Source organism: Sceloporus occidentalis, unplaced genomic scaffold, assembly GCF_023333645.1.
Source record: "Sceloporus occidentalis isolate IW3139 unplaced genomic scaffold, rSceOcc1.0.p SCAF_1, whole genome shotgun sequence".
Lineage (NCBI taxonomy): Eukaryota > Metazoa > Chordata > Lepidosauria > Squamata > Phrynosomatidae > Sceloporus > Sceloporus occidentalis.
The window spans coordinates 69647013-69661272 of record NW_028316981.1 but is presented as its reverse complement, the minus strand read 5'-3'; the positions used below and the strand labels follow the sequence as shown (position 1 = coordinate 69661272).

Here is a 14260-nt window from a genome sequence, read left to right as displayed (position 1 = left end):
TAACCCCATTGATTTTATAATTTTTCCTCCAGCTTCATGAGAGGAGCTGAGGCAAAATTATAGCGAGGTGGGTTTTTCCTTCAGCAATACATTTAAATTGGCAAATGCCATTCTCCAAACTCGCAAGAAGTCACAGACATTCTCAGTAATTCACATATCTTGAATTTCTTGGTTGGCAAGGTTAATTAAATATTCCATAAAAATGTATACTGTACCTTGCCATAAAAATCACTCATTTGGTATAAGGGGATATGCTGAGTTCCACCATACATCTCAATCACCTCTTCATCAGGCACTGGTTTCAGCCCTCTAAAAACAAATTACAAGAACTTCCAGTAAATGTCAAATTCAATTAAAATAAAAGTCAAAGAGGAGAAAAGAGTGATAGAACTTTATATAGCTGGGGGGGGGGGGGGGCAAGAACTGACCCTCACACTAAATTAATTTCTAATACATCATGGTCTTTTATTTAAACCATGAGTCATTAGTGCTTAAAACTTTTCATTTATTAATTGGTAACCAGCTGTGTTCACTTCAAGGAAAATAGATTCCTGGCTTGTTATCCTGTCAATTTTTTTTAAACAAAAAATATTACAGTGTGTGTATGGCATTACATTTTAGGTGTGACAATAAATAATCATGACTTGAGTTCATAAAATGTCATATGACTCAAGGTACTCATTTTTGTTAAAATTTCAGATATTTCAGTAGCACTCCAGTGACATAAGCTTCTTTAAATAGCCAACTAAATACCTTTCTAAGCTGGATATTATCAAGCATAAAGAAAGGAAAACAAGAGGCCTTTATATACATAGTATTCTGGTGGAAAATTTTGTTACATCCTCTTCAAATTGGCATTGCCAAAGACAATTTACTGAAAGCAAAGAGAACAGCCAACCTTGGAAGGCAGATACATTACATTTTATGGCTATCAACAAAATAATGGTTGTCTATAACAGACACGTGCATCCAAAAATAATGGAATTATAAGGTAAGAGACTAATTAAAACCGCTCTAAAGAGTTAGTGTTTTTGGTGTTGTATTTTAAGATAGTATATAACTGAACTGGTATATAGTCAAGACAACTAGGGAAATTAATAAGATTCCACATAGCTGTAATGAAAGAGAAAGTGAATGACAAAAGAACTGATGAATCAACAGTAGTTGCCTTTGAAAGTAGAACTATCTATTCAATTATTGTTTCAATATAGCCCAGCAGGTGCCACCTGAATCTATCTTACATCTGAACATTAGAAATAATATTCAGGAAGTAAAGTTATTAACATTAACATGCAATACTGTATGTACAACAAGAAACTTAAATATTTACCAAAACCACAAGCAAATTTTAAAAATAATTCACCCTAAAACTCACAATAATTATTCCCTTTTTCAGGATCTATTCAAACATATTCTTTTGATTTTTTGAGTTCTTAATCAGTTGCAAGTAGAATATTTCTGTTCTCAGGAAACAACTTCAGTCACTGACACCTCTACATAGCTATCTGATTACAAAGCCACCTTCCCCCTTTTCAGCTGTGCACGACTAGTGGCCTTTCTCTGCTGGGATTTGCAGTGCTACCAGCATCTACAACTGCACAAAGTGCTGAAGAAATACTCAGTTTCCAAGTTCTACTTACAGAACTTTACTACTAAGTATATACAGCACTATATACATGACAACAACTCTCCAACCAACCAGCCACTAGTCAATAATAACCCACGCTGTCCATGGCATGATCTCCCCACACAGGTCCCTGCAACTGTCCTTTGCATCAACCTGTTGAGTCATCCCAACCATGTCCTCCAAGTAGTGTGACGATAACACTCCACCATGTTGCAACCTTTCCAGACATTGCATCATCCAGCTGCCTCAACCAATTGCCATAATCTGTCCTGTGAAATTTTTAATACCAGTGAAGTACATATATACATACAATGGACCCTTGCCTTACACGGGGGATCCGTTCTGGAATCCCCCACGTAAGGCAAATTCTGCCTATGCTCAAGCCCCATTCATTTGAATGGAGCTCATGCGAGCGGCGGCATGCACCACAGGTGCACACCCCATTCATCTGAATGGGAGACACCACCCCTGTACATACTTACACTGACATCTATACTTGTCAATCTCCCTTGGCCCATATCAACCACTCAAAAGACAATCTTTTTAACAAATTCGTGAGAGATGATTAATACAATTTGGCTGACTTCAGTGACTGTTATCAGTATAGAATGGGCTCTTGGTATCCACTGGGATTTGGTTCCAGAATCCCCAATGTATTCCAAAATCCATGGATTCCCAAGTCCCATTAAATACAATGCTGTAGTAAGATTGTGGCTACTATATCTATTGGCAAAATAAAAGTTTGCTTCAGGAATTTATATATTTTTTGAATATTTTCAAGCCTTGGGTGGTTGAATCCATGGAGAAAGAATCCATGAATACAGAGAGCCCAGTGTAATCAGATTGTAGTGGCCCAGTCACAGATTCAGAACTCAGTCTTAAAAGTGATCTTGTACACAAAACATAACTTACTTTTCATTCAACCTGACCAATAAATGCTTCATAAAATCAACAATCTGTATAAAGATGAAGGAATTCAGAAATAAAACACAGATGTAAAGTGTTAAGACTTTTCATGAAGATGACAATGACAGCAATGACTTTTTAAAGATATGAGATATAACTCACTGATATGCAGTACCCAACTGAACATAGTGAAAAGCATCAATCTTCATCAGAAGGCTCTGAAAGATAGTCAGGTCTGCACCGTGAAAATACTGCATGGTTAAATCCAACATGATACAGTACTAGCATTTACTTCTTTTAGCTGCTAGGATGTAGTACAATGAGATTTTCTCTTCTCTCTCCAAGACCTTCAGAGCAGATTTTGAGTATGACAGAGGGTCCTCAACCTCAATCAGCAGAATTACACTCTAGAACCTAGCCCATAATTGTTTCGACAGAAGAACCTAAACATCTATACAGACGGTCATGCTTCACATTCTACTACATCAAAGACTAAAACATACTGGATTGGATCCAGGTTTTGTCATACCTTTAAGATCACACTCTAAGCAAAGTTCCTGTCAAGAGAGTCTGGCTGTAGGAAAGACAGAGAGGTGTTCTTCACTGATTTTCTCTGCCTCATCAGTTCTTAAGCACTGCTGTGCCAGTGGAATCCCCTTAACCTTCCAGAGTATATTTTTGAGGTATAAGGGATAGCAGCGTAAAAGGAGAATCAGTAAAGACTGCCTGCTTTCCAAATTCTGTCAGCAGAAATGGGTCAGAAGTCCATTCTATCTGCAGCAAAAAAGCCCCAGTTTCAAGTAACTGATTTCTTATATTTGACTTGACAAAAGTAGTTGAATATTTTTTTCAGTACAGTGGGCCCTGTCCTTATGTGGGGAGATCCATTCTGGATCCCCCCGCGTAAGGGAAAATCCGCCTATGCTCGATCCCCATAGGAAATAATGGGGCTTGTGCATGTAGCAGAGCGGCACGCATGCACCACAGGTGCACATGCCATTGTTTCCCTCGCCAAGCGGCTGGAAGCTGCGTAAAATGTGTCCGTGCAAGGCGCAGGCGCACTGTACATATGTGTACATATGTAGAGTCATCATCTGTTACTGTCACAAGCCCTACAATAGGATACACACACCACAGGAATGCTACTGAAAATCTTCAAGGTGATGTAACAAATTCTGCAGCTGTGTTCAGAAGCAATAATACTGGGCCTTGAAGACTCTAGCTTTCTTGGTAACGAACACCACAGTACTGCATTCTACCTAATTAATTCTGCTTGACTTCTCCTACAAGGTGAAGTGGCTAGAAAAACCATTAGTTCTTTGTCCATGTTTATTTGATGTGATATGCAACTCTAGCTTAACAGGTCAGAACTGAAGTTGGGGCTTGTTCTTGGTTTAGGATTTTGGCTAGTACAGAAGCGAGCCAGAATTTCAGGTCCAGACAATACTTTAAAGCAACCAGACAGAAAGACTGTGGTTTCTTTGTTTGTTGTGTGTCTTCAAGTAGTTTCTGACTTATGTCAAGTCCAGGCTATCATGAGGTTTTCTCATAAAGATTTGCCTTTCTCTAAGTCTGAGAGAGAGTGACTTGCCCAAGCTCAACCACTGGGTTTCCAAGGTCGAGCAGGGATTTTAAACTTTGGGCTCCCAAAGTCCTAGTCCAACACTCAAATCATTATGTCACACTAGCTCCTATTTAATTTATTTATTTGAAAATACTTATGTGATCTCAGGGCAGTGTATAATAAAATCATTTTTATTATAAATAAAATGATTTTAGATAATAAAGATAACTTAAGCAGACTAAAAGCATACTACATAAGCTAAAAACCACACATTAAAACTAGTTAAAATGGGTTTAAACAACATGAAACCATGTGTTAATGTGGACGGAAGCAATTAGCAAGATTTTAAAAGAAAAAACCAAACATGTTTTTACTTGTCACCAGAATGATACCAACAGGGTGTGAATTGGGCTTCTCTACAGCACTGGCTTATAGCTGTGTCCACGGGTAGCCAAGTGTCTTCTTACCATGTACGTTTTTGCTACTTATGGAGGCTTTAGAAACTTACTGTTGGCTTCTTAGCAATACCATTTCCTGCATAACATATGCAGCGGCCTACGGCACGGTAGTTAGTTCTTCTGTCTCTAACAAAAGAACCATACCTTGAGAATATGTAGTAGGGATATATTTAAATTTCATAAAATTGTTTATCTGTTGTAATATATAGGACACTAAATTTGTTTACATAGATCACTGCTGAACACATCTGTATGATGAAAAAACAGCAATACTTTCTTACTTTAGTGAGTGTCACAGCTCCTATTTTTCAAACATGTCCTTGTGGCTTTTTATGTAAAGCAAGTTCCTCCTTCTCTTCTCTCACTCAGTACACAGAAAAATGCTTCTTGATCCAGGAAAACGTGAACAATCTGTCAGGACTATCCATACCTTTACTATAACCCTTTATGGTTAACTATTGTTTTCTTTCTAAATTGTAGTTCTATTGGGCTTGCAAAGGAAGAAGCTCCTGTGTAAACATTCCATTTTCTCTTCTAGGACCCGCACACTCAAAGACCTAGTGAATGACATTTCTTCCTCCAAAGGTGCCTCTGCTTTCTTAGAAAATATCCAGATACACATAACCCACAGGCTGAATTACTCAATTCCATGAATACAGTGAAAATTGATATGAACACATGAACAATTTGTATAAACTTACTTTGTGCACATCATAGTGAAGTCCTCTTATAGCAAATCCAGGAATGTATTCATACTTCTTTAGTCCCTCTGGGTACTGCAAAACATTGAGTTAGAAAGCAAATATTTTGTCACACGAAGGTACAACTGACATTAATTTCCTTCAAAGACCTCAACCATCCTAGAAGACAAGTGAAGCAGGCTGGCAATGAATGTAGTGGATAGTATGTTAGTTTCGGACACTGATCAGTGAAGAAATCCATACATGACTTCTTGCTTTCTATCTCATATGGGTTTTGCAAGGTTGGAGCCTTTGAACACACACTACATTTTCACATTTAACTCTACAACCACAAAAGCAAGAAGTTAGAGAAAGAACGTAAAGTTCTCCCATTAAAAAGCAACAACAATGTACAGCAAACTAAATCAAAACACTCCTAAAACTAAATGTAGTAAGCAAGGATTAAGCTAGCCAGTTATTAGCCTACTGTTCGACTCCTTATGCACAACTACAAAAGCACACAAATTAAATTTATAGCCCACCTTTCTTCCAACAAATGGCACTCAAGGCAGCTAACAGTGATAAAATCAAATAAAAACAAAAGTAATTGAAACATTAAAATATATAATACAGTAAAAAAAGAAAGAAAGAAAGAAAGGAAAGAAAGAAAGAAAGAAAGAAAGAAAGAAACCACCCATAATTATAACTCATAAAAAGATGTTTATATGCCAAAATCCTGATGAAGAAAGTTAGAGCAACACTAAACCAGTTCTAAAAATCCTTTTGGTTTGCAGACATCAAGCAGGGGGATATATCAAATACAGTACTAAACATAGGAACAGACACTGCATTTAATCTTAACCAAAGGGCCATAAAGCAACTTTATGCTCCTTTTTTGGAATGTCTGCTGTAAGCAGGAAAACTTCAAAGAAAAAAATAGATTAAAACTAAAGGCAGATTAACATTAAGAGTTGAATTTGGATGCAAATGGTACCATGGTTTGATATGAAATCTCAGGCTCACTGACTCTCCCTTACAACTCCAGCATGGCTACAATGAACAGATCTGAAGATTTTAAATCAACGGTGGTTTTGCTTAATTGCTTATGTTTTGAAGTTACTATGGTTCTATTAACTAAAACTGTCCTCTTACAGAAACTGTAACAAAGTTCATAAACAAAAGAGGAAGCAAAGCTTCTGAACGCCTCCTTTTGGCCATACCACACCAAAAGAAAGAGATGTCTGAGACTTGTTTTCATAACACTGATCCAATGGCTATGTTTGTATACAATGCTAAACTACATTTTAATGTAGGGAGGGAGAACATGTGGCTCCCCAGATGTTGAATTTCAATGTTCATGTCCTCAGGTCAGCATAGCCAGTGGTGTGGGATGATGGAAACTATAGTTCATCACAGTAGGAGGGCAGATGTTCCTCAGATATGGTGTAGTGATATGTGCATCAACCTCAGGTCCATGGATTCTAACTTCTTTTCCCTCACTATAGTTCCAAGAAGATTATAAACATTGTTTCAATACATTGTAAGCAACACTAACCATAAGTTGTCCCATACAAACAGATCATGTAGCATCTTTGAGATTAGCTGTGTGAAAGAAGTTACAGCATAAGATAGGTTGTCCCAGTTCAGTTTAACAGCAAATCATGATTAGTTGAAAAGATCCGAAACAAATATTTCTGATCTCCTTGAGGATGGCCACTTGGGATATTGTATTAACCCACACTGGGCTCTTAACACATAAATAAATTAAATAAATAAAAGTACATGTTCTTTTCTTGCAAGATGCACTATAGGACCAAAGTATATGACTAGAGATTTATGTTCACATTTTATCCAAGACCATCTCAGCACTATACTTCCCTGATCCATTATGGATTAAGCAGTGTACAAAGAGAAATGCATCAGTTCATAACTTGGAAACAACAAACAAACAAAAATACAAATTTTACTATTACCTTATACTGTTCAATCAGCATGTCTCTGGCAGTGTTGAATATCATAGAGTGCAACAAATTTGAATACTGTGCTAATGTGTAATCATAATCAAAGCCATAGATCTCCACATCTCCCAGGCTGATCTCATTATTTGCGTAGATAGCCGCTGGATTGAGAAGACTACAGACCCCTGGTGGAAGGAGATCTAGAAAAAGGCAATAGAAATATAACTGGTCAGATGCCACAAGGCGTTGGGAGGCTGTTACATTACAAGAAAGAAAGAAAGAAAGAAAGAAAGGTTCACTCTCCTCTTTAACTAGAAGCAACTGAATGCTATTAAATAATACTTGTGAAATGCTCCGTGTGAAATTTTCAGTTGAACTACAAAGAGGCCTGTGACCTCACTGGAACGGAGACATATTGGATTGCAAAAGAGGGGTCCCTGTTGAGATGCAAATAGACTTTAAATGTCTTGGACTTTGAAAATCTCTCTATTGCCAGAAGGAGGAGGAGCCTGCCTGCAAAAGATATCCTCCTCATCATAACATCTTTACTAAGGACTGAAACAACATGTAGGCATCTGACTAACATCTCCGATTGTTTTTTCCCCCTCCTGTTTGGTTTGTAACATCTTGCCTGATGAAGAAGCCCATGGAGCTTTGAAAGCTTGTAACAAGTATACAACAAGTATACAGTTGGTCAATAAAGGTATCACTGATGGGTCAGTTGTACTAGATTCATCTTTGAGATAACATGTATATTCCTATTTCTACCACAATATAAAATAACTGAATTTCCATTTTGTGAGCCCAAACATATTGGCGGCAATCCTGAGGTGAGTTCTTGTTAGCAGGACCAGGGGACTCCATTCACAGAATGTTCTTAATAGAGGGGAGTGGCAAAGGACGTGGGTAAGGTGACTCACACATTCGCCCTTCACACTGCAGTCCTTTCCCATACTTCCACCACATGGATCTTCTGCTTGACCTTAGCCTTGTTCCTGAGCAGAAGCTCTTCAGAAAAGCTTTGTTGAGATCCAAGCCTAACAATTCTATCCAAACTTAATTCTATTCTGAATTACAAAGTTCTTTCCACTACCCTTTTCAGAGATGCTGCAACATTATTATAAGGCTTTTAAGTTCTGCCAAGCTTTTTCTCCAACTATGGAGCTAGGTACCTACTGGGCTTTACAATGGACCTTAGCCTTGAAAGTTAAAAGCATTTATAAAGATATCCTAGATACTGATCTAGTTGTCAAATGGGAAACAAGTTACACTAAAGATTGAAACTCCTTTTCCAGCACTCTCACTTGTCAGTCACCAACTGTCCTAGATTCGGATCTCATTTCTTTTCCCCATAACCATGACTGCAAATTTATGCAAGCAGAATAAGAATGGAGAGAAGAAAACTAATTAGAGTTAACATTTAAGAAAATCTTCACACAGTGTCCCAAAATGCCCCCAGGGATATAGCTATATATCAGGGATGTAGCTGATTCAGCTCCTCCATACACAGCTCTGCTTCCCAGAAGCAATCAGCCAAACAGTCCAAGCAGCACAATTCAAGTGACTCATCACCAGAAAAGCAGTTGTCCAGTCTCCCTAGCTCATGGCAACCTTGTAGATGAGCTATCTCCAAGCCTCCCTGTCTTCCACTGCACTGTTTAGGTCCTGTAAATTCATGTCCGTGACCTCTCTGATTAAGTCTACCCATCTGGCATGTGGCCTTCCTCTCCTTCTGCTGCCCTCCACCTTTTCCAGTGAGTCATGCCTTCTCAGAGTGACCAAAGTATGACAGCCTCAGTTTTGTCATCTTGGTATGGTAGGTCAAATTACTTTTGTTGTTGTGTGCCTTCAAGTCATTTCCGACTCATGGCAACCCTATTGTGGAGTTTTCTCAGCAAAATTTGTTCAGAGGAGGTTTACCATTGACTTCCCCTGAGGCTGAGAGGGTGTGACTTGCCCAAAGCCACCCAGTGGGTTTCTATGGCCAAGCTGGGAATCAAACTCTGGTCTCCAGAGTCACAGTCCAACACTCAAACCACTACACCACACTGGCAGCTTGGGTCATATGATACTTCCTTTATATGTCTGCTTTATATGTCTAGCACTCCCTAAGTAGTTTACAGTCTGTAAGCCACTCTCTTCTGAAGATGTGAACACAAAGAATTACACCAGGGGTTCTCATGCAAAAAGACAGCAGACAGCAGTCTTTATGGAGTATTCAAAGGGATTGCCACAGTAATCTGTCCAGAAAAGCTTATGTCAGAAATTTCTTTTCCCCAGTTAATCAAAAAGGTGACACTGGATTCATTTATATTAAGCAGTCCTTATCTTGCCAAGACAACCACATGATAGGATCACCTTAGGGTCACCATAAGTCAGAAATGACTTGAAGGCACACAACAACAACAAAGACAGTCCAAGTGCAAACCATTTAGAGCTTTAAAGGTCAGTGCCAACAGCTTGAGCTGAATCTCCAGATCAAATCAAATGGGAACTAGCTGAACCATTTCAAAATGGATGTTATATTCCTATACCTCACACTAGCCAATAACCTGGCTGCCACATTATTAGCACAGTTCAGCTGAAGTTCACAAAAGCTAAAGAGCAATGTGATGTAGAGTATGTTTCAGCAATTAATCTAAAAGAACATGAAAGTGAAAAAAGATGCCACCCCAAGACTTCCTAGCTCTGAGAACTTGGCAGAGATTTTCCCTGTCAAGAAAAGGAATGCCCTAACCACTTTGGGGCCATAGGTGGCAATGTGTGATAAAAATCACCAAAGGTGCCTTTTTTCTGGATGTAATTGCAGTTTAAAAGCAATGTGTAGTAATCTCTGAAATATTCACTTTACAAAAAAATAATCTGTACCAGTTAGTTGGCCACTGTAACGCAGAATCACAGAACTGGAATGGACCACAAGGGTCATTTAGTCCGATCCCCTGCCATGCAACTAAAGCACACCTGAAAGATGCCCATCCAATCTTTGATTAAAGATTTTCAAAGATGGAGAGTCCACACACACACACACACACACACACACACACACCCCAATCTATTACACATTCAACTTTTACAGTAAAAAAATATTTATAGCAAATATACATTAAACATTTCTACACAGTTTAGGAGAAAGTGCTCCTGGATACAGTCACTACTTACACCTTACCCACGAAAGCTATAAGACATGACAGAAATGTATGAACACATTAACAGAGGAATGAAGATATTCATTAGCTAGTCTTAACAGCTTTCAAATTATTTTGAACTCATCCATCTCATCACTAACTGTAAATGGACCTCAAGTATCAATTGAGGGCAGGTTTTGGGGCCAAAATTATGGATTTTGATATGACCCATGGATAAGTTGAGGGTAAAATTTAGGGATATATAACAAAGGATCTGAAGGATGACTGAAAGGAAAACAGTGCCAAAAAACTTATGAAGTTCCAGCAGACATATCATTGTTTTTGTTCACACTAAAGGTCAGATGGATGAGATAACAGAAGGGGATCACTGCTTCCAGGACAGATTACACTCTTGCCTTTCACCAGGGGAAGGTTCCTTCTTTTAATAAGCGTTAAAGTACAGCACTTACATTGACCTGTGGGTAAGATGACTCAGGTTTTTTGGGCCAATTTTTTGACTATAGTTTCTAGGCTACATATAGTGAGACCTCACCATCCTCAGGCTTGCTATCTGTGGACTTGAGCATCTGCAGGCAGTGAGCTCCACTGTCCCTAATGGTGGCATTAGGGACAACAGGACTTGAGATGCCATGCTTTTTCATATCCATGATGGGGTCTGTAACAGCTTCCCTGTGGATATGTAGGTCTAACTGTACAGTAGTTCAAGAAACCCACTGCCTGTTCTGGGTTAGCTGAAAAGAGGAGAAAAAACCAGAGCCAGGTGCCATCAGCTGCACAGTGCCTCTAAGCCCTAAGGACACCAACCCAACGGCTCACTATTGCTTCTCTATCACAGTAAACAAACTAATTTTAGCAATCTGAAGAGCAGTCTGCTTTGAGCACACATTACATCATATAAATTTATTCCTTGTGGTTGTTCACCTGAAAAAAGTGAATTATAATTTTGAAATTGCCTACCTGAGTGGTATTGTATCTACTCATTATATTGAAGCTGCTATTGCTATGTTAATTTATGAAACAGTGTTATTTAAAAACAGAACATTCCTTGGAAAAATAAAGCAGTGGCGCATTCATCACCCTGAATCGCTGGATTTTAGATTCAAAGAATCTGGCCTGCAAATAATGTTTGCTATTTTAATCTTGCAGCCTTCATTCGTTTCCAAAGCATTACTTTTTAACGTACCTTGCAGAGGCCAACTAGCTAGTACTGTTCACTGCTTTGCAATGTGGATATTTCATCTCTAAAAGCACCAACTCACTTCAGATACACAAGGTCCTTGGAGTATGTTAATGGAAACCTTATAATTTAGTCCACAATTTAATTTCAGTATCACAGTTAACTAATGGTAAAATGTAAAAAATAATTCCCTGCATTCTGACTGTATTCCTATACAGTACACCATTATTTAATAGCACCACAGAGTTGGAAGAGACCACAAGGGCCAGCCAGTCCAACCCCATTCTGCCATGCAGGAAATCTAATCAAAGCATCCCCGACAGATGGCCATCCAGCCTCTGTTTAAAGACCTCCAAGGAGAGAGACTCCACTACACTCCGAGGGAGTTTGTTCCACTGTCGAACAGCCCTCACTGTCAGGAAGTTCCTCCTAATGTTGAGGTGGAATCTCTTTTCCTGGAGCTTGCATCCATTGTTCCACGTTCTAGTCTCTGGAGCAGCAGAAAACAAGCTTGCTCCCTCCTCAATATGACATCCCTTCAAATGTTTAAACAGGGCTATCATAGCACCTCTTTACCATTTCTATTCCAGGCTAAACATATCCAGCGCCCTAAGTCTCTCCTCATAAGGCATGGTTTCCAGGCCCTTCACTATTTTGGTGGCCCTCTTTTGGACACGCTCCAGTTTGTCCACACCCTTTTTGTGTAGTAAGTCTGATGGAAATGAACTTGCTTCTAAATAGAAACAAGTGGGATTTGCTATTAATTTCACATCAGAATTTGACCTTTTGGGCCGACGACCTAGGCTTCATGTCCCTCTTGCCTGAGCAGAAAGCTATTTGTTGTCAGGGACTGTGGCAACATGGCAAAGCTTCAAACTGCAAGGGCTGGGGAGCGAACAGCTCACCAAAGATGTTGAACAAGTCTGGCAGTGTTTGGGGCACATGGTTCTCTTGTAAACTTCAGACTTAGGCTAATCCCTGCATGGACCTTTGCCACGTTCAGCTGCTGCCTGTCTTAATCTGACATGAGCCTTCCTTCCTTCCTTCCTTCCTTCCTTCCTTCCTTCCTTCCTTCCCAGGGCCAGGGCTTGAACTAGACCAGCATTTGGGTCGGTGGAGGAAGCATTCCAGCTCCTCGCCTGCACTTGGCTGGGGATTCAGGCAGCAAAGCCTAAAAAAGCACACTCCAACTCCCAGAATTCCATAGCCTTGAGCCAAGACACGTTTAAAGCGCTGCCAAACCGGGTTATTCCTCCAGTATGGACGCAGCCCTACTGTCTTTCTCTCCTTCTGTTAGTTTATGTGTTTGTTTATTTACCGTGGACCAGCTTTTTCATCTCGTGGTATCTGGCCCAGAGGTAGCTCTTGGTATCGATGCCTTCGACGGGGCTTCCTAAAGGGGGAGAAGCTGATGCTGGCGCTCCTGCACGACCGGCCCGGCCTCCGACAGACGATGGCGGCTGGGAATACCTGGCAGCGGGCTGGTGCTGGTGGGTCTTTGGCTGACCCCCGACGCCGACGCCTCCTTTCCTTGGGCTGGAGACGGCGGCCACCAGCTGGAAGGAGGCTGCTCCGCCGCCCTTCCACACGCCGCTGCCCGCCGCCTTGAGCCCCGCGGCAGCCATGGCTTCTCACAGTAGCCGCGCGTCTCCGCTGGCTACTACCCCATCGCCGCAGACTGCCCCCTCCCCCCGAGAGAGCTCCGCTCTCCTCCGTTGCCAAAGCCTGACTGAGGCGCGTCTCTCCTGGCCGCCAGCTCCCCTCATGAGCGCTCAGCCAATGGGAACGCGAGCCGAGCAAAGCCAGCCAATCACTGGCGCCTCAGCGAGGCGGGTGGGAGGGGCTTCTCCTAGCGCGCGAGCAGCCGCCCCCGTCGCCCCTTGGGAGGTGTAGTCTTTTGGGGGCTCCTAGCATTAGAGCTGGTTAATGGCGCCCCTGAGGAGGAGGAGGCACTCCCAAGGCCCCCCGTCACCCACTGCTCTGTCCTCCTTTCCCAGGACCCGTCCTACATTTCAGCCTCCTGTCCGAGAATGTCCTCCATTCTGAGCGTGGCTAAGAAGCAGGGATTTATCCAAAGATAGCATAATAATAATAATAATAATAATAATAATTAATTTACTTATTTATACTGTGCTCTTCATCCAAAAGGCTATCAGAGCGGCTTACAAATCGTTAATTGGACATTTCCCTGCCCTCAGGCTTACAATCTAAAGAGACAAGGCACAAAAGGGGAAGGGAATTGGGGGGGGGGGGGGAGAAGGGGGAAAGGCCATCAGATCAACTGCACCCAGGCCATGAAGGACTGAATTACCAATCTGTTAACAGCAGCAAGGTTAATTATAGCAAAAAACAGTGGGAATATCAGGGAGATCTGCCAATACAAGATCGGTGTAAAGAAATACAGCAAACGGCGATTAACATTAACGTGTGGAATCAAGGTTGTGTTTTTAAAAAGGGAATAATGTAGAGAAATTATTTTGAAGCAATGTGGGAAATATTTGTTCAGTATCTTCAGCACTCTCACATCATAATAACATTCCCAGAAACCCCCTTCTATGCCTCATTAGAGGTATTTAAACATTTGTGTTCATGTCATGCGTCTTCTTCAAGCGGCTTGACGACTTACGCCGACACCCTGAGTTTCATGGGGTTTTCTTGGGCAAGGATTCCTCAGAGGTGTTTTTATTTCCCCAGATCCTTATTCTGAAATTTAGCCCTCAGCATATGGGAATACTTGGTGGTCT

The 14260-nt window shown here is 40.7% G+C and overlaps 1 protein-coding gene across 2 annotated transcripts in view; it reads right to left on the bottom strand.

The window, feature by feature from the left end:
* Positions 1-13227, bottom strand: part of NT5DC2 (5'-nucleotidase domain containing 2) — a 39228-nt gene extending 26001 nt beyond the window's left edge. The window contains exons 1-5 of one of the 2 annotated variants that reach the window (XM_089524334.1): positions 12835-13227; positions 7209-7393; positions 5257-5331; positions 2696-2751; positions 216-309 (exon numbers count right to left, since the gene is read on the bottom strand). In XM_089524334.1, the coding sequence (XP_089380460.1) occupies positions 216-309; positions 2696-2751; positions 5257-5331; positions 7209-7393; positions 12835-13141 (717 nt within the window). In that variant the 5' untranslated portion in view covers positions 13142-13227. The remainder of the gene's footprint in view (positions 1-215; positions 310-2695; positions 2752-5256; positions 5332-7208; positions 7394-12834) is intronic. The other variant, XM_089524343.1, reaches the window with a different exon arrangement.
* Between the last annotated feature and the right edge of the window lie 1033 nt (positions 13228-14260).